At 35.9% G+C, this 21696-nt stretch overlaps 1 protein-coding gene and 1 long non-coding RNA gene across 4 annotated transcripts; one reads left to right on the plus strand and one right to left on the minus strand.

Annotated features, from left to right (window-relative positions):
* Positions 1-285: 285 nt before the first annotated feature.
* On the minus strand, positions 286-21696 carry LOC121428521 (mitoguardin 2-like). Of its 3 annotated transcripts, none has more exons than XM_041625207.1 (12): positions 21595-21696; positions 16625-16790; positions 15853-16107; positions 15021-15112; positions 13688-13921; positions 13070-13194; positions 12144-12303; positions 10547-10645; positions 9996-10130; positions 6350-6403; positions 5748-5864; positions 286-4678 (listed from the first exon to the last, which is right to left on the minus strand). In XM_041625207.1, exons 2-12 carry the CDS (start codon positions 16779-16781, stop codon positions 4535-4537), a joined length of 1572 nt encoding a protein of 523 aa, XP_041481141.1. In that variant the 5' UTR covers positions 16782-16790; positions 21595-21696; the 3' UTR covers positions 286-4534. The 3 variants fall into 3 exon arrangements, with proteins under 3 accessions (XP_041481141.1, XP_041481142.1, XP_041481143.1); XM_041625208.1 differs by having other exon boundaries at positions 21570-21690; XM_041625209.1 differs by lacking the exon at positions 16625-16790 and having other exon boundaries at positions 21595-21690.
* Positions 7913-9125, plus strand: LOC121428522. The gene is made up of 2 exons (XR_005971806.1): positions 7913-8253; positions 8901-9125. It is a non-coding gene; the product is annotated as an uncharacterized LOC121428522 (long non-coding RNA).

Consider the following 21696-nt stretch of genomic DNA (forward strand, 5'->3'; position numbering starts at 1 on the left):
TAAAGATGTTTATGATGATAAAGATGATGATGATAAAGATGATGTTGCTAATGATGATAAAGATGATTTTTATGATAAAGATGATAATATACTTGGTAAACAGTATCAAGAGCAGGGTAATTGCCATCTTAATGATGTCCCTGACCTATGCTTCGAATATGCTAATATCATATGCTGAAAAAAGTTTATTAATTTTCCTAAAACAACATTACCCAAAAGCTTTCTGTATAACTAAGTTTCTTGACCACTACTTCAAAGAATAACGACCATACCATTCATGAAATGAGGAGTCTTCATTATTTATTTCTATATACAGACAATGAATGAATACAACCAGGCATTCAATAAACACAAGGCATGCATTTATATTGCATAGAAACAATAGGAGGTGCATCAAAGAGCAAAACATTAAAATAAATACTGTAATTGTCCACAAGATTTATCATATTTCAAACAAAACTTGAAATATTACAGGGCGAGGATGCAGCTGAGCAGAATGCATTCAGGACTTTTTCCCCTCCAAAGTGTTACAATCTATAACATATCAGAGCCAGCCAATCATATTGAGCAATTACAGTAGCTTATAACACTAGCTTGTAACTCGCAAATGATGACAAGTTTCATGCATTAGGGACTAGATCGGGTGGATCATCCATAAATGTCGATCCTTAATCCTTGTATTTGACTTTGTGTGAAACAATTTTTTTTTGTGATCTTTGGTTCATTATCATATCTTCATATCACTTTTGTTTTAATTTCTTATATACCCATTTATTTCCATTTTAACATTGAAACAAAAACGTTGGTACAACAACATGTACATATCGGAAGCTTTATTATCGGAATATCTATGGGGAAGTGTCAGATGATGTAAAAACATTGCACAAGCCAAGAATATCTTCCCTGGAGTTCTATCAAATATATATTTCAATTTTTGAAAGAAATTGATGGTTATTTGCACTGTTGCATAGGACGCATACACAGAGCCACCATGAAAAACCACAAATAGGACTGCTTCTAAGATTCTGCTGAACACATAGTATTTTTTCACAATCTTAAGCTTTTCTCACATGATTGTGAGAATATGTGTCCTTGAATTCCGAGATCCTAGCTTCAAATAATGGCTGGCTCCTGGGGAATATTTACCATTGGTAAACACAAGAAACAACTACTGTCACCTGCTTGCGCTGTTCCGGTCTAGACGGAGAATAGACAATAACCACAGGTGCATGACCATCATTGCGATACAGAGCCGGCTGGGCGTATCAGAGATAATACAAGAGCTTTCCAAGACAATGATTATACCATGTATGGTATGGTTCAATAGTCATCATGTCATCAACATCACAAAGCTACATCAAGGTGGGTATAAAAGGTAATTCCTGATTAATGCAATCAAATTTCTGCATAGGGTGTGTCTATTTTGAAAGTAAAGCATTGCATATTTTTAATTCAATAATTCATTTTTTTTAAGATTATATAACAAATATTTTGTTAATTTACGTTGTTTTCTGAACAATAAAGGCGTCCAAGATATGGAAATTGTGCTCGTTCGACCACTATGACATCGAACGTCAAACCCCTCAAATACAAGTCACAAATATGAGCAGTGAACAAGAGGGCTTATTGCAGATTACTTCGCCCATGTGCAGGGCTCCCACAATTCCATAATCTTATATCCACATGGCCCGTCACAGAAAACGAAAGGTCTCTAATGTCTATTCGAGAGTGTCTGAACATGAATGTTAATATTAATTTGTTGTGAATAATTACATTTTAATGATCAGAACTTGGGGTTTTCCTTAATACAACGGGTGGTGATCTTTTTGTTACTGGATTGCTAAGAACAATGGCATACAGATGGGGGGGGGGGAGCTTGGGGCACCATGGACCCCCCCCCAAAAAAAAAAATAATAATGGCAAAGAAAGAAGGGAGAAAAGGGGTGAAATATCATATTGTGTTATTTCTGAATATTATGTTAAAATCTATCACTAGTCAAAGGTGAGAAATTTTGCTCGCTCAAAGCCTTTTAGAATTGCTGCCCCATACGCCATTGTCTGGCCCCCTCAAGAGTTTTGGCTCATTACGCTACTGGCCAAGAAGCATGAATGCTTGAAAACAAGCAAGAAGATGGATGATTTAAGGTCGGGGGGGGGGGGGCAATGCTACTTATTGGAGAAAATCAACTATCCCTAACCTCAAAGAACATAACAAATAGTCCCCATTCTGATGATTGAATAGCTTCAAATAATTATAATAGGCAAATAAAATCACCAATAGGTAGGCCTAGCCTAACCAAAACTTGCATTTTCATGTTGATGAATAAATAAAATATGATTTATGAAAATGTCCATCAGTTAACAATGCGATTTACCATGCCCCTACTGCCGATTTGTTCTTTAGCAAATGTTACATGTCACAATAATCATTACTATTTAACAAATAATGTGTGTTTCTTTACAATAAGTAGTAACATGTGGATATGGTCTCGCTTTCAAATATCAAAAGAATAAGCACTGTAATGCAGCAAAACTGATGTTGAAAAACTCAATGAAGTTCCCTTAGTAATATTAAGATAGCACACTTATTGCACATGATTATTGTTGATTATATACACAATTAAAATATCCTTCATATTCGTACATGTACATAAGGAAATAATATATTTACTCTTGAATAAGAGGGAACTTATACCTTGGTCACATTTGCTCTACGGTGGCCGTAAGGCGAGTAGATAACAGCCGTTTTATTCATTTTAATTCAAACCACCTACATGTAGTTGGACCAAAAAAATGTTAAAACGGCTGTTTTCGACTCGCTGTACAGCCGCCGAAGAGCAAATGTGACCAAGGTATTATCAACTATACAAGAACATTAGATAGCCATTGGCACATGAAAACTGGATTATGTGACACCTATACAATATCTATATTATTCACATATTGGGTAGAACATTAATGGGAACATAATATAGTTCATGGAAAATTGGATATATTGCTCGAAGTGACCATATACAAAATAATTGAAAAGAATACTGTTTCTTTGAATGACATTAAAGATGATGGACTAAAAACGCATTCAGATTTTTTCATTAAGGATGGTCAATATAAAGCATGATATATCTTTTTTCAAAGACATATCATTGTCAGTTTTCATGAAGAAAGAATAGACCGGTTTACTAATGAAGTCAAATTTATGGATGTTTCTTCCCTCGTGGCCTAGTAATGATTAACCTGTAACAATGGTATTTCAACACTTGGAATCCACTTTGCATACATTAGTTGTTGCTATGTCGGGCAAACCTCAGGCAAGCTTTCCGGTTGTTAGGGGCAACCTTAGTTAAACTGGTATGCATAAAATTTGAATATGTTAGTAAACCGGTCTATTGAAATTTGCTGCATCCCAAAATTGTGATTAGAACTGGAAATACATGTAACTGTAATAAAGAGACAGCTTCTTGCTATCCCATCTTAAGACATTCTTCACATCAACCTCCGGATCTTTCAGACACAGATAGCAAGATGTTAAATTAACCATATGAGGCAATATATTGAACACAAATTACATAACATAACCATGGTTCATCATTAAACTGGAAGAATAAGCAAACAAAAGCTATCAAATTTCCCATGAAAACTGATGAAAATATTCCTCTGAGGTAATTGTGTAATATCATTTTAAAAGCTCATAGCTTCCCCTTTTTTCTTATCCTTGCAATAAGTGGCTTCTTTATAGTCATAACACAAAAGTGAAAAAAAATTAAAAGAAATATCAAATTAAAAGAAAGACCCTGTTTAAATGAAAGCCAATAATAATGTTTAAGGTGTAATTACCTGTCATATCCAAGACATTAATCAATACTTGATAAAATGAGGTGCATTAAAACATGGCAAGTTCACTCATGGCACAAAATCAATTAATCATATGGCAGCGATTTAATGACCAAGTTAAGTGTGCAGTCAAAAGAGAGAACTCTCTCTCTATATCAAGCGAAAGCTCATCACTAGTGACAGATGAAGTGACTGAAGACATTATCTGCACATGGAGATTTATTTAAACAAAGGCATATGTAGATTTATTTCTCAAAGTGGAAAAAACTGCTAAGATTTGAATGCGAGGGAGCAAAGTCATTGAGCTGGTCGTGACAGCGTTTTTTAATCAATAAGTTGGAGCTGTGAAATCTGGGGCACAGATTGAAATGATTTTATAAAAATAAGCAATAAAAATGTTTTGAAAATTTCTTTAAAAAGGGGAGGACAACAGCCCCCATCCCTCTACCAAGCTGCATACAGCCATGGGTATTGGTGAAAATACAGCAAAATACACAACAGGGAACCAGGTAGAAGTATTCTTTTCAAGAAGTGGAAACAACTGGTATTCATGACTTCTGAGAGTTCTGATATTTAAGAATATCTTGTGTCAACACTCAGCTTGTTGAATTCATTCTCTGGTTGATGATGGTGCCGTACTCCCTAGCCAAGGAAAAGATAGCTTCTGAGAGTTCTGATATAAAGGAGTAGCTGGTGTCAACACTCAGCTTGTTGAATTCAGTCTCTGGTTGATGATGGTGCCGTACTCCCTAGCCAAGGAATAGATATCTTCTGAGAGTTCTGGTATAGAAGAGTACCTGCATCGTTGTAACGAGAAAATGTCTTGGCAAAACCGCATCACTTGGTCCTGCACATATATAGAGAAAACATTGCAAAATATATAAACGCATATATATTTAAAAATTAAAGGACAAGTCCACCAAACAAAAAGTTGATTCAAATAAAAAGAGAAAATCCAACAAGCATAACACTGAAAATTTCATCAAAATCAGATGTAAAATAAAAAGTTAAGACATTTTAAATTTTTGCGTAAATTCACAGAACAGTTATATTCACATCTTTGTCGGTATGCAAATAAGGAGACTGATGACATCACTCACTCATTTTTTTTTTTTGCATTTCATTATGTGAAATATGAAATATTCCAATTTTTCTCCCTGTTGTGTGAAAAACCGATTAATTCCTCCCTGACCATGTGCAATTCGCATTGTTTGATACTATATGGTTCAATCAAGTTGGTCTTTATTGTCAAATCTGTAAAAAATGAAATATTGTATAATTCAAACAATAAAAAACAAAAGAAATAGTGAGTGAGTGAGGGACACCATCGACAGTCTCATTTGCATGTTACTAAGTTGTGCATATCACTGTTTTGTGAATGTGAAAAACAACATAACTTTAAAATCTCATAACTTTCTTATTTTACATCCGATTTTGATGAAATTTTCAGCACAATGCTTGTTTGATTTTTCTCTTATTCAAATCAACATTTTTCTGGGGTGGACTTGACCTGTACACAAGTTGGAATTACTTTCATTTGACATTGTTCACCAGATTTGTCACAAGGAATGTGAAGTATGAAGCTCGTAAACAAATATTGTGAGGCGTATGGTATTGAAAGTAACTTGCAATCAGTCCCCAAATCAAACACATGTCTTACAATTAATCCTAAATTTCCAATTGATTGCTTGTCTTCTTCTCGCATCAAGGAGTTAAAACTGACTAGCTATAGCTAATATTGATCGTTGTAAAATTGAAACAGAAATCTGCAACTGATTGCAAATATTTATTAACAAGATAGAGATAGACCACATCAGACTGACATTTTTGTCACATTTCACCCTCCCCCCCCCTTGATTTTGAGTCTTGAGTACCCCTATAATGCCATAAGAACTTTCAGTGTTCATCATACATACCTTGAAGTAGATCATAAGTTTCTTCAACTCCTCGTTAGTTCCCATGAACCCCCAGGCTAACGCTGGAGTCATGTGATGTGATATACTGTACATCTTAGCTAGAAAACCATTGGGATTCTGAAAATAAAATAGAAAGTAGATGTGTAACTGCGTTTTTACAGTCACGTATCAATCGGATGTGATTATTTACATCTGAGACCGACCCTTTAATGTCATCATCTGAAAGACGTGATCAGGGCTCAAACCTCAAACTTCTCCATTAATTCATAAATTCCCCTGTGAAGTTTGGATAACAGGCATACACCACAATGCCCAGTTAACAAGTAAATAAACATGTTAATTTAAATTTCACATGGGCAAGGAAGGGATTTAACATATTGAAAACTCTGAATATAGCGAAAGAAATTCATTAATTTATCGAAACATAAAATGGAAAGGCACCCCTTGCAGCAGAGAGTGTATGAGGTTATACAGTAATACATTATAAGCCTCAACTTTCCTAGCACTATACTGATAATGTAGATGATGTTTGGTAATATTGGTTATGGTAATTTTATGGTAATTTTGAAATGAAAGTCAAATAAGTTCGTGAAAGTCATTACCTGGAGCATTCTTCTCTTTGCTGCTAGTACAGACCAAACAGCCGTAGCAAGAGCCTGGGCATAGGGGAGAGAAATATGGTTAAAAGTTAATCATCAAATATCCAAGATGTATCGATTCAAGTTTTGAAAATGAGCATAGAAAAATAGTTTATACATGGTATATCAACGTGTATTTATAAAAGTGTAGTTCTATTTGGGAAAATCAATAAATTTAAAGTTTAAAACACCCTTTTTCCCCTGCAAATGTTCAAATCAAAGTAACTTCTGTATTGAACTCTAAAAGGAACTTATAGAGGATGATTTAGACATTTGGGGCTATCTAGCCACTGGATCTGTTTATTTCTATATTATTAACATAATAACGATAGAATTTAATTTATTCAACTAGTAAAAATTTTAGAATGAGAATCAAACTTAATTTTTTTTAATTCCATTAGATAGTTATCTGTTTTGAATGACTATTACGTAGAATTGAAAAGGGTGGGTTGGCTGAGAAATAAAAAAAAGTGATGATGGGGGAGGGGTGGGGAAGAAGTTACTTTTATTAAACTTCATCAGAGCATGACGAAAATATCCGTTTAAGAACACGTATACCCCAGTTTTTCCATGGACCTACTCCATGGTTTTTCTCAATCAATTACTGCCCCAAGTAAGTATCAAAACACCTGTTTCTTGACCTCGGTCCGAAGATAACATGACAGCCCGAGCGCGGTTCCCGGCAAAGCAAAGCATGCCGCCATTTTTTATTCACTTACTTTCCTTATTTCGAGGTCGATTTTCTTCGTTTGAAATTGAAAATGGACTAACATTGAATTTCTGAATACAATATGCCTTTGAAAACGTGATTAAATATCGAATAGAATAATTTCATTCCGAAGGTCCTACCAGCGTTCTCGCCAGAAAAAAAATCACGCATGTCGGGGACTTGTGCTGCCACTCCTGGGGGTGGGTGCGGGAGGGGGGGGGGTTCACCCCTCCCGCGCGGAGCGCGGAAGCGACGGCCTTTTGAGACGCTAAGGAAGCCCCATTGTGCCATTTTTAAGCCCACACAAATGCACATAAATGCACAGATACTTGCCGTTCAGTAGGCTTGGGAGCCAGCGCCGAATCCAAGCACTGAGATAGAAAAAACATGGAATTTGGAGCTGACAGAATGATTTACTTCGAGCAGAGGACAAACTTTCTCTGCTTGGAGCCTGCAGTGTATGCCGTGATGCATCGTGTGTGTTGTGTGTATTTCTGTGACTGTGCAAAGCCAGTACAGAGCACGTGCGTTGCGTTAAGCAACACTTGTGATTGTATCATCAAAGTACATAGGGATTTGTGTGTGACTTGTGTGAGAAGTTTTTTTTGGGGGGTTTTCATTCCAGAACCCCCCCCCCCACCATCATTTGCTCGCTAGTCTTAAATGGGAGTCTTGTCATATTGGAATATTGACCAGAAGTTAATAAAACACATATTGTTCTGTCAGTAATGAAATTAGCGATTGAACTATGGATATTTTCAGTCATATTTCCTTTAATCTTAGTCTTTTCATTCCAAACAATCATTTTTTAATGATGTATTTCACCTTTATCCAGTTTGCCATTTTCTTAAGTGACTGAAAACAAAGACTAGTCCCAACCCTCCGCGAGTTGTTTACATAACTTTCTTTGTCTCCGCTAGTATTGCACAATCTTGAGAAGCACATGTTTGGAAATCTGATATTCTTGCGGAGGGGGGGGGTTACAAGATTGTCGCCCTTTTCATTCTGTGTTGGGTTTGGCTGCTACATGGCCTGTGTTGAGAAATTAGGTCAGGGTAAATTTAATTGCAAAGAGAGGCTTTGGACGGCATTCATGATGGATAGTCTTTTTTTAATGCATCATTTAAATAATTTCAACTTCACATTTGCAGGCTTGCAGGTATATTGTATGATAAAATTACTTTTCTCAGAATTGTACGAAAGTTCTACAAAAACTTTATCTTTTTACATTGTATTTGGACACGAATGCAGATCTTTCTTGACAAATAATGGGCTAAAAATACTAAACAGTACATACAGACCTCAAGTAAACTAAGTACCACACATTCAAACTTGGATTAAATCAAAGTTAATAAAACACATATTATTGTTCTGTCAGTAATGAAATTAGCGATTGAACTATGGATATTTTTCAGTCATATTTCCTTTAATCTTAGTCTTTTCATTCCAAACAATCATTTTTTAAATTCACCTTTATCCAGTTTGCCATTTTCTTAAGTGACTGAAAACAAAGACTAGTCCCAACCCTCCGCGAGTTGTTTACATAACTTTCTTTGTCTCCGCTAGTATTGCACAATCTTGAGAAGCACATGTTTGGAAATCTGATATTCTTGCGGTGGGGGGGGGGGGGGGTGTTACAAGATTGCCGCCCTTTTCATTCTGTGTTGGGTTTGGCTGCTACATGGCCTGTGTTGAGAAATTAGGTCAGGGTAAATTTAATTGCAAAGAGAGGCTTTGGACGGCATTCATGATGGATAGTCTTTTTTTTAATGCATCATTTAAATAATTTCAACTTCACATTTGCAGGTATATTGTATGATAAAATTACTTTTCTCAGAATTGTACGAAAGTTCTACAAAAACTTTATCTTTTTACATTGTATTTGGACACGAATGCAGATCTTTCTTGACAAATAATGGGCTAAAAATACTAAACAGTAAACATACAGACCTCAAGTAAACCAAGTACCACACATTCAAACTTGGATTAAATCAAATCAGATATCAGTCAAGCACGGAAATCACTCTATCATCACAGCACTAAAAATTATAAACAATCACTTCGAAGAAACAATTGCCAGGGTCAAACCACGGTCAAACATGTGCTTGCGTTGTGTCCTGTGTGTGTATAATGTTTGCAGTGAGTTGATCTTGTGATGATGGGGAGAGAATTTGTGTGTGTGGTTTTTATGTCTGCAGTGAGTTGGGTCATGGATGACTGGGAGAGAATGAAAGGACCAGGGAGTCGGGAGGAGAACCGTAGCGAGCAGCCGCGAGCTAGCTGGGCGCCTTGCCACTTTCCTAGCCGTGGCGTAGGAGGCCTGTAGTAAGTGGTCTTAAGTTGGTGGGACTTCGGCGCAACCCGATAAATTAAGTTGATATCACTAAGATGAGTTCAGGGAGTGTATTTTTTTAATGAATATTTCCATTTAATTTTTCCACGCATGTCGCCACGCATGTCGCTGAAATTTTACGCATGGTTCCACTTGGTCTCCATTTCCGCACGCATGGTGTTTGCACCATGCGTATTATACACTGGCGAGAACGCTGGGTCCTACTACAGGCAGAGAGGTCTTACGTAATAGCACAGCTGTTGTTTATCATTTCGTCCCTGGCCCAACGCTCATAATCTGGCCTGTGGAGACAGCGGGGATTACCTGGCCAAGCGAGGTTCATCAGGCGGGTGTTTCATAAAGCTGTTCGTAAGTTAAGAGCGACTGGTGATCCTGTCTTCATTTTTAAAGTCGCTCTTAACAGCTTTGAGAAACGGCCCCATGATCTCAAACATGAATTGCGGTCTTTATTCAAACGGGGGTTTGACGTAATGGAGCCATCTGTTTTGAATAACTGTTTGTAATGCTGGGGGTGATTTGACTATGGGGGGGTGAAAAAAAGAACTTACTGTTTCTTTGACTCCATCAGATAACCATCTGTTTTGAATAACTGTTTGAATTGATGAGGGTGGGTTGGCCAGGTCATCAAAAGCATCGAGAAGAAAGAAATCCAACACAATGTCATAGAATGAAAGAAACTTCACCTGGATAAAATGTCAATAAAATAATTTGAAAAATCACTTTTTAAGACACAAAGTATGATACAAAACAGATATGGACAAATGTTTCTGTTGAACTGATCTGAATAGATGTAGATGGGTTAAAAGTTAATATAGTACTTAAAAATGAGATTATTATTTTTTTAAGTAGTTCTATTACACAAAAACTAGCATTAAAATATTATCCTTTGATTCATATTGTAATAAATTTTGAAACTACATACATTCTTTTTTTTCCTGAAAATAATTACAACTACTGCTGGTACACAGGCATTGTTGCACAAGCAGGTTTCATGGATGATAACTTCTAACACTGAAGCATGCAATCTCAGCTCTACAAAGGAATTTAATATCCCTCCGTTTCATCTATGAAAGAATTCATATGTGAATGGCTTCCATACCTTCCTTCCATAAAGCTCCTGTTCAATGTCTTTCCAGCTGCATGGGTCTTTCACATATGTCATCATCTCATCATAAGCCTTAATAAACCCTTCGGTATCCTGGAAAAATCCAAACAAGAACCAGTTTCTGATTTAAAGATATTATGCTTTGAAAATGGGAAGGCTGATTTTTGTTTTGTTTTGTAATAGAGGATGAAAAATATGGTTCAGTCAAACCTGTCTTTGTGGCCACCTGTCTGTGGTGAAAACCTGTCTATAGTGGCTATCTAAATTGTCTCCCATTTAAAAGGAATATTGTGTTATCGAACCTGTTTTCCTTTTGTAGCAGGTTTGAATGTATAACGTCAGTTTACTGATCTATCCCACTGCAGATATAGGAATTACCATCCTGTAAGCAAACTATCAGTAGACCTACAGCTGATATGCTTTACAGGAGAATGTGTTATCTGACAACTTTCAGTGATATTTACTGGATGAGAAGAACAAGTGCCATACCACTGCTATTGTAACTGCCGGATAAAACATCCAACAAGTTCTTTCATGAAATGCTATCCAGATGCCACTCATGCAGATTTGGAAGCCCCCCAAAATAGGTATTACTCACAAAGTTTATACCCATTCACACAATTGTATTTTGTAGGTGGTCCAAGGGCTGCTGTTAAGGGGAGGTTGGAAAAGGGCCAGGTTTTGGCATGCAAATGAAAATACTTGATTACTTGTATCCGACTTCATTGACACATATCAAATCATGGAGTTTAGAACAAACAATAGAGATGGATATTTTTAATAACCAATAGAAAAGTGTTATGGCTCAGTGGATAAGTCTTTGGACATTCAGCACAAGGTTTGGGCTCAAATCCTATCAGACCCTGTTTATTTACACAGGTTAAAGGTCAAGTCCACCTCAGAAAAATGTTGATTTGAATCAATAGAGAAAAATATCCAGACTAGCACAATGCTGAAAATTTCATCAAAATCGGATTCAAAATAAGAAAGTTATGACATTTCAAAGTTTCGCTTATTTTTATCAAAATAATTACATGAATGAGCCAGTTGCATCCAAATGAGAGAGTCGATGATGTCACTCACTCACTATTTTGTTTTGTTTTTTATTGTTTGAATTATACAATAGTTCAATTTTCACGAATTTGACCAATTTGACCTACTTGCCTGAAGCACAAAATGTTAAAATAATGGAATTCCACATGTTCAGGGGGGGATGAAACTTCATTTCACAGGACAATGACGAGAAAATAAAAATATTTCATATTTCAAATAATAAAATACAAAAGAAATAGTAAGTGAGTGATGTCATCAGTTCCATCATTTGCATACCGACCGAGATGTGCATATACCTGTTTTGTGAAATGAAGTGAAACTTTAAAATGCCATAAGTTTCTTATTTTAAATCCGATTTTGATGAAATTTTCAGTGTTATGTTTGTTGAATTTTTCTCTTTTTATTCAAATCAAGTTTTTGTTGGGGTGGACTTGTCCTTTAAGTAAATGGATACCCAGAAGGCAGAAATTCCTTGTATGCTTGAGCACATGATGGAGGTAGCTAAACCAAAACAGGAAGAGCAACAGATAAGACTTACATAGTTTGCATGCCACAGTAGATCGGCAGTCAGTTGAAGGCCTACATCTGAAAAGTAATCTTTGACCGTGCCATCTTGGAACAGAACTATGGTGGCTTGGCGAATACAGTGCAACTTGGCAAGGAAATCTTCATCACTCGAACACTGCAAAACCTGGGTTCTATTGAAATAACACAATACAAAGTGATCAACTTACATTAATCACAGCAGTTTCTCATGATACAGTAAACTCAAACCAAAATTCAGAGGACTCTTAAAAAAGCAGGATTCCACAGAAAACATGTTTTATCACTCCGAAAAATGAAAGAAAGGTGATAAGTGAAAATCACAGCATAATCTAAAAGTCTCCAGTTTTCTACAATATGGAAAATAGAAAAATTCTTCAGAATTCAGGAGGGTTCCACAATATTTAATGACAATATAAAATTCAGCCCCACCCCCAAAAAGTAAAGAATTTTTAAAAGTACTATACAGTGTAAATCATGAAAACCAATGCAAAATCCAATAAATAGTAAACATTTTGTTAAAATCATGTTTATACAAATTGTACTCGTTCATCATGCTATATTACCAAGGAATTCAGTTACATTTCTTGAGAGTTATGAATAATCTGAGTAACAGATATATTACTTAATCAAACCTTTACTATTAGAGATTTGTGTCACAATTGGTTATCTAACGTTATACCACAACTTTGGACCAGAGCTTAACTAAAACCCAAGTTTAGAGTACGGGCCACTTTGTTCAAATATGGTGCAACAAAAAGAAAGAACTTGTGAATTTTAAGCTTCATGCACTCATGCCTCAGAAACTATCAAACATTGTGTGGACAAACTGATGACATTATAATGACATTGTGAAAATGTTAATATCAGAACAAGCTGAATCCAATCAATCAAATTCTTTATTTCTTGTTTGCATCCTACCTTATTCTTCTTGCCTGAACACCGCCCTCTTTGACCACCCTTAGAGCTCGGTGATAGAGCTCAGGAGAGCTTTCATCCCCAGAGAAGAAGTTCAGCTCACTGGTGAGTGATGAAAGGTCATCCAGCTTCCAGAGACACAGGAAAAAATAAAAGTCTTTGTAAACTGATAATGCTATCAAATGGATAATTCATTCAAATACAGTCCGACCTCTCTTATCCGGCCTCCCCTTATCCAGATCTCTCTATTATCCGGACGCACACTTGCCGAGATTTTTTTTTTCAAATTTAATCTAGTACCGGTACGTGAGGAAATGAGATTCCAATCTAAACAAGAGAAGTTGAAAAATATATGAAAATGTCAGTTTAAAAGATTGATACATTAGTGCTTCAAGTTTTGAGCTATCAAAGTTGGTGCCTTTATTGTTTTTTTTTTTGGGGGGGGGGAATTGAAATTTCATATATTTTTTTTGTCATTAAGGACTGTTCTTTAAATACCCTCAAGCAATGTCCCCCAAAATAATAAATGTTTGATAAAAACACCAGAAAGTGCTGATATATGCTAAAAGAGACCTAATCACTGGCTGTATATGACATCCAAAGACGTCTGCGTCTTCTTACCTCTGCTGCCGAAACAAAAGAGTCTGAGTCTGATGCACTGTCACTCTTGATACTCCGAGAGAATTCCCGGTCCCAGGATGCATTGCTCACATGGCTGATGTCTAAAGAGAGTTCGCCAAGGTTGGAAGCCGATAACCTGTTGGCGGTATCGTCCATCTCTGGTCGGAGACCGTCTGCGGCTTCAATCAACTTCTCCAGCTGACTGATGAAGTTGGAGTCTACCAGCTCCTGAATCTGAAATACAGACATCACAAAATATGCTTTGAAATCAATGGCCAACCAATTTTACATCAGACAGCAAATCAATGAACCTCTGTACAATAAAGCAATTCAAATACTTGGGACATCGTCAACGGGGCGATAAGATCTCTATTTTTTCTCTCTATTTTTGGGGGAAAATCTCCTTTCTGTGTAAATAGTTAATCCACCAGAAGGCATTCTCTCTGATACAACTATCTTACTAAGAACAGGGAATCTCAAATGGATGAAAATTACATAATATACAGCGCTATTACAGTCATTTTAAAAGGTCAAGTCCACCCCAGAAAAATGTTGATTGGAATAAATAGAGTAAAATCAAACTAGCATAACGCTGAAAATTTCATCGAAATCCGATGTAATATAAGAAAGTTATGGCATTTTAAAGTTTCGCTTATTTTTCACAAAACGGTGATATGCACAACTCAGTGATATGCAAATGAGTTAGTCGATGATGTCCATCACTCACTGTTTCTTTTGTTTTTTATTGTTTGAATTATACAATTTTTTTCACATATTTGACAATAAGTACCAACTTGACTGAACCATATAGTATTAAACAGTGCTCATTCGACGTGTTCAGGGAGGAATTAATCGTTGTTTCACTTTACAATGAGGGAAAAATTTAAATATTTCAAATTTCATATAATAAAATACAAAATAGTGAATGGATGACGTCATCAGTCTCGTCATTTGCATACAGACCAGGATGTGCATATAACTGTTTTGTGAAATCAAGCGAAAATTTAAAATGTCATAACTTTCTTATTTTACATCCGATTTTGATGAAATTGCATTTTATGCTTGTTGGATTTTTCTTTTTCATTCAAATCAACTTTTTGTTGGGGTGGATTTGTCCTTTAATAACAGTCCTGAACATTTCATTTTTTGAGATGCATATCATCCTTACTTATTTTCATTTTCCCTTTTCCCTGCTCTCACAGAACTGCAGCTCATAATGAACGTATATCATGAATTGTCAGACTCAGAAATATATCGTGTTATGATCAGTGATAATTTGCTGGCAATACTTGACTACCATTGAAATCAAATATCAACCAGCATTACTCTGTACCTGTGCCTGCCCATCTATTTCAGTTTGTGATTGATGTTGTACATGAAGAGCAGTCCTCCAGTAGCTGATGGCTCTTTCAAATGCTTCTTTACCTGCAAGTAAAGCAGTAGTAGCAGGAATGGTATTTATATTTTTCATAATGACCTACACAAATACCTTTCTACAAAATGGAAAAATAAGGAGTATTTACCTACTCACATCATCATCGTCATCATCATTGCCATCATCATCATCATCGCCGTCATCATCATCATAAGCATCATTATCATCATCATCATCATCATTTCTATCATCATCATCACCATCACCATCAGCAGCAGCACTTAGTATCCTCATTATCATCATCATCATCATTTCTATCATCATCATCATCACCATCACCATCAGCATCAGCAGCATCATTATCATTATCATCATCATCATCATCATCATCATCACCATCACCATCACCATCAGCAGCATCAGCAGCACTTAGTATCCTCATTATCCGCGTGGAGCGTTGTGGACCAGTGGATAAGTCTTCTGACTTTGAAACAGAGGGTCGTGGGTTCGAATCCCAGCCATGGCGTAATTTCCTTCAGCAAGAAATTTATCCACATTGTGCTGCACTCGACCCAGGTGAGGTAAATGATTACCCGGCAGGATTAATTCCTTGAATGCATGAGCGCTGAGAGGCAGCTCGAGCTAAAGCCGGGGTAATAATAATAATAACAACGCGCCTCGGAATAGAATATTTCTAGATAGATGGCGCTATATAAATGCCTATTATTATTATTATTATCATTATGGGCCCTTGACTGACAAAAAAACCCAAAGAAGTAAAATGACAAACCTAGATTGAACATTCCTTCCACCGTCATCAAATCCGATGTGTTGACTGGTGTTAGAGCTCCACTGCCCGAACTGGCAGCTCCGCTGCGCAGGGTGCTGACACTAGACAAGGAGCTGATAGAACTTGCTTTACTAACCCTGGCACTGGATGAAGACTGTGCTCTCATAGGAGGTACTCTCTGTTTAGGAGCCGTCTTGGGGGAACTGGTCAGCTGACGAGAGTAAGGACGGGGCTGATGATTGTTGCTCGTAGTAGCTGAGGAATTAAAGACATAAGGTTGTCTAGTACTCTAAATGGACTAGTTGAAGTCAAGAAAGTAATGTCAGAGATTGTTTCAACAAAATTGCATTTCCCATGTCCTTCAAAAATTGGTACCCTGACAACACTAAATAGTATATTTTTATAATCTCAAGTTAAACATACATGCAATCATGGAGATCTTTCATGTCATAAGTGAAAGGACTTGTGTGTGAGGTACAGTATGTTTGACCACAAGTTGTGCAATTTGTTGGCTGTAAGCTATATTTGGATTGAACTATGCAAGATACAATTGAGTTCACAGATTATGATGTGATGTTTTTGGTTTTAAATAAATAAACTTGTTGATTACCAACCAAATAAAATCAAGGATTCCAGACAAGTTATCTTTGGATATATACTCTCTCTCTCTCTCTCTCTTTCTTCTGTTTATAACTCTCTGTCTCCCTGCCATTCTCTGCTTTAGACCATGGCGGATTTTCATGTATCATGGAAGCTTACAAATACATCTTACCTGTGTTCGAAAAGACATTTGTTATAGGTTTGACCATGGTTCTGGGTTGCTTACGACGTCTACGTCTTCTGAGCAGGCTAGCCGTGACCATTAGTCCTGTGACAGTGACAGAGAATGCCACTGCTAGCATCACCTTCGTCTTTGTTGTTAGAGGCATAGTTTCAGTCTATAAAGAAAAAATATTAACAACACTGCAAGAAAGACGAGAGCTCAAGAATGTGATGTTAAGTTATTCTTTTTTTATCAAAAGCACAAAAATGTGTGGGAAAGAAAAGAAACTATGGAATTACGAATTGAGATCACACAAACTTGATTTTCATTTTGAAATATAGAATAGGGAAAAAACATTTAACTTCAGAACAAGGCATTTTACAAGATTAATAAATGCAGAATCTGATAGTGCTGAAAATCTAGCTTTGACCCTCATGGAGATGTTGGTCTATTAATAATCTTGGTAATATTCATTATCATGCCAAAGTTGCCATTTGAACCATCAGACAAAGTGATATCAATCAAGGCTTCTCACAAACTTTTTAGGTGGTAGCTTATTCAGGTCACCAAAACATCACATTTTATCTTTTCGAAGGCTAGAAAAAAATGTAGAAAAATATTAACTTTAAATATTATGAAAAAAAAACTTTTCCTGCCATGAACATTATCAGTTTCAAGTTGCACCATTTTTCATTCACTGAAGTAGGCCCTAGATTGTCATTGTAATTCTAATACTCTTGCAATCATTAAATTCCATCAAGAGTTAAAAAAGACACACTTCCAGCAAGAAATTGATAGTGTTCATAAGTGTGAGTGAGTGATGTATTTTTCTGAAGTACCACAAGAATAGTGATGCTACATTCTTAGCAGCAAAGTCACTATCACACACATATGCCAAAGGCCTCAGTTTGCATCTTCCCTAGTTAACATTAAAATAATTGACCATGTACTCAAATATTCTAACAAGAACTGCAAGATATCTTGATTTTGAAAATGATTGCATTAATTCTGTGAGCAGTGTGAGGATTTCTTAATCCAAGCTCCATTCATTCATGAAAATCGACTTGAAATTGTGGTTATAATTAGGAAAATAGAAAGCAGTTTTAACTTTCATTGCTCAGATCTCAGCTTAATTGCACAATCTATCAGGACGTGTTTTGATACTGCTTTGACTTCCAAACTGTTTTAAAATTGCACCAAGAGGTTTTTCAAATGGCCACCGATCACACTGATATCGGCGATCGGTGTGAAACAGCCGTGGTTAGATCGTTATCTGCTGCCGATCCAATGATAGGTTACAGGGTTACTTGGAGGGTTTTGGAGGGATGAGCTTATATTATAAGTAGGCCCTAATATTCATTGATTCATTTCAAGTTAGGATGAGTGGTTCTCACCAAACTCAAAGTCAAACTCTCAAACAACCGTGCTAGGTCTAAAATTAAATGCATTCACACCGGCCAACTTTGAGCAAATTTCCCCACCTGCAATTGTTCGAAAATATCATAGCAAATCACTCATTCAATGAACAAATAAGGTTATGATATAACCTTGTTCTCTGTTACTACTCCCTGTGTGGGGAAATAAAATATCCGAATCTGAGAATCAAATAATCAATGAAGTTCAAGTAACTGAAAATATGTCTGCCTAGTGCTGCAGCCGAACCGCCGAACCGAACGCAAAGGCCTGGTTCGGAAGTTCGGTAAAAAAAAATAAAAGTATGTTAATGCAATACGTAAGTGCGATGACTACATAGATTTAATAAAAATTAAAAAAATATTGGTTAGTGATTGTGCACAAAGAGAATTCCACTCAATACATTTTCAAAATCCACTATGATAACTCCTATCTCGTCTTTGAATGAACTGTTATCAACTTAAGAATATTTTACTAACATAAATATATTTTTTCTTGATAAAATGAGGGGACATTTTGAAGCTAAACTCGGTATAAAAGTGTGGTGTAATTACGTATTGCCGTAATCGATCGTGATCGGACCTAATCATTTTGTATTTAATAAAGAAAAAAAAACAGACATGAATTCATTCCTCGTAAATAACAAAGTATGACAGTTTCGGTCTCGTGTTTGATTAGATTTTTATCATTTTCATTTTTTTTTTAATAAACATGAATATATTTTATTCCTTATAAAACATGGGGACATTTTAAGCTTAACTCAGTTAAAAAGTTTAGTTGAATTACGTATTGCTGTAATCGGACTTACATTTAATTGTTTTGTGTTTAATTGTTTTCTGTTTAAAAAAGAAAAAGACAAGACATAAATTAATTCCTTGTGACTGACAAAGTAATGGTAAAGTACTGTATATATATTCCACCTTTTAAAATTTCCATATTAATATAAAAAATAAATAAATAAGAGATGGAGGAATGAGGGTGAAAAAAACAGAAAAGATAAAAATTCAAACCAAATCAACGCATGTTCCCTGATCGATGTTCCGGAAATGGTTGGTAAGGAAAGTTGAAACAGGAAGTCCAAACAACCTGCTCTTGGTTGCTATTATACAGGTAAAATTCGTATTCCGAACTTGAAACGTTTTTCCGTTGTCAATATTTTCTTAAAAGTGGTTTAATCTGGTCAATTACTGAAAATGAAATGATAAATTATCAGTTCCGTCTTAGTTCTGACGATCAACGCCGAGTGATTTCACAACACAAAATACACAGTACAGTCCCATGTACTCATTTTCGTGTTGGAAATATGTTTGAAGTCACGTAGCGTCGATCTTTCTGGACCAAGAATGGACTGATATTTTATCTTTTTAAAGTAATTCATTGACCAGATTTTACCACTTTTCAGTAAATAGGGACTTTCTAAAACACTCATATTCTTTGGAATGTGAATTTTACCAGTATAATAACAGTTGAGTGGAGGTTGTTTGTCTACTGTTTCGACATTCCCGATCAACACTTTCCAATTTGAGAAGCTGCGTTGGCAATGACATCGTAATCGATCATGGTCATAGCTACATGAAATAGTCATGAAATAAAATATTCTGATCTTTGTAATTCTGTTTCTGTCCTGATTCTCTCGTTATCAATATTTTTTTAATTTTCATTTTAAAAATGAAAGTAGAAATGACTCTAATTTTTTGTTTAAAGATTAAAACAAAAGAAAATTCAACAATCTTCATAACTATTCTTTTTTAGAAACAAACTTTATTATAAATATATGACAGATCTTCTTGGAGATAACTTGTTTGTGGGTAGCGATCTCTATTTTTATATGTAAAATTTAAATTGGCATTTATTGCCAACCCCGAACCGAACTAAAGTTCAGAAAAAAATTGCCGAACCCTGCCGAACCGAACCCGAACATGCCACCTGACTTGCAGCACTATGTCTGCCTATGAGTCTGAGTAGTCAGGAGGCTCCTAGAGAGTAAAAATCGTTTACTAACGTATGCTTACTCTCCCTGGAGCCAGGGATTGCGTCCCACTCATGTGCATGAACTGCAAAAAAATGAAACTTTCCCCCCTGAGATTTCTACTTTCCTTCTAAAAGATCTAGCCCTAAATTGTGTACATGGGATACAATATCATTTCCGACATTTCTACGATATTGATTTTATTTTTAGACAAGAATTCATTAAAAAACTGAAAAAATATTATGAAACGACGGGGGAAAACTTGTCATGGTGTTTACATCTCCATCTTGATTTCTTTGTCTTTCACCAAGGCTATAGCACGCATATTGCAATATCCCATGACCCATTTACATGATTTAGGGCACTTGTTCACTGTTACCATCTGGCCTGTGGAGAATCTACAGGTAGGACTATGGTATGCCAATGCTGTATAGAGCACACACTTTAAAAAATCATTAAAATATCACTTTTGTGACCAAAATTACTAATTTCCATACATTTTTAATTTATTTATCATTAGTAATGTGGGAATAATTTTTGTATTCACCAGAGCGCTCAAAAACTTGAATTTTGGGCATATTTTTGTGTACGCCCTCTATTGGTGGAAAGTAATATGGCAAGAAAATTTTCATTTTTTGATCTCTATTTTTAATTAAGAAAAAAATGATATAAAGAATCAAATTTAAATAAGAGCCAAGCAGTATAAATTAACAGGTCTAATGGAAACTGTCAGTGTAAAAAAATCAAGCATTTGCCCCAAAGAAAAAGAGAAAATAAGCCAAACATTGCCACCCTTATTTTGTCACACATGGAGATATAACTGAGAACAAGGTTATATTATAACCTTGTTCATTGAATGAGTGGTTTAAGCCTAGATCTTTTAGAAGGAAAGTTGAAATCTCGAGAGGGAAAGTTTCACTTTTTTGTGGTACATGCACATGATTGTACTTGGTACTTGGTTGTGGTTCCTCCAAAATACTCCTGATGGAATTTTAACTGGAGGTTGGTGGAAATTTAATGGGATGCAGTTTCACACTGGCTAACTTCGAGCAAATTTCCCACCTGTAAATTGTTCAAAATATCATTCATACTCATAGCAAGTCACTCATTCAATGAACAAGGTTATGATATATTCTTGTTCTCTGTTACTACTCCCTGCGTGGGGAAATATAGAATCCGAGTCTGAGAATTGAATAATCAATGAAGTTACAGAATTGAAAATATGTCCGAGTCGAGGAGACAAGATCGAAACTTAAAACAGCTAGATTACAGCCATTCCTGATCGCGATATTCGGAAAAGCGGTGGACATATTGACCTTGAAATGTGATTGAGGGACTTGCTATGACATTTGCAAACAATCATTGGTGGAAAATTTTGCTCGAAGTCGGCTGGTGCGAAACTGCACTAACGCCCAAACAACCACCAAAGCCAATATATAGGCAAAGCAAAGCAATGACATCACATCGATTTCAACAAGTGGGACCAAACACAAATTAAGTAGAGTACTTAACCACATCAATGCATTTTTATGAGCATATTCACGGACTCATACACCCATTTACATGACTCACTGAATGATTATGATATAAAGCTCACTTAAAGACTGTAGATACCAGAATATCCCGCCAAAAAGACCTTAAAAATGTTGATTTTGTAAAGCAACAAGCCACAGCGGCGTTACTTTATGGTATCTTCAAA

The sequence above is a fragment of the Lytechinus variegatus genome, chromosome 15 (genome assembly GCF_018143015.1).
Source record: "Lytechinus variegatus isolate NC3 chromosome 15, Lvar_3.0, whole genome shotgun sequence".
Taxonomy (NCBI): Eukaryota; Metazoa; Echinodermata; class Echinoidea; order Temnopleuroida; family Toxopneustidae; genus Lytechinus; species Lytechinus variegatus.

Excerpts from the sequence above, each read along its gene's own strand:
- LOC121428521 (XM_041625207.1), bottom strand. The coding sequence starts at position 16,781 with ATGCCTCTAACAACAAAGACGAAGGTGATGCTAGCAGTGGCATTCTCT. Across the intron at positions 13,922-15,020 it reads AAATAGATGGGCAGGCACAG|ATTCAGGAGCTGGTAGACTC; the intron begins GTACAGAGTAAT and ends TCTGTATTTCAG. Across the intron at positions 5,865-6,349 it reads CAAAGAGAAGAATGCTCCAG|AATCCCAATGGTTTTCTAGC; the intron begins GTAATGACTTTC and ends TTTTATTTTCAG.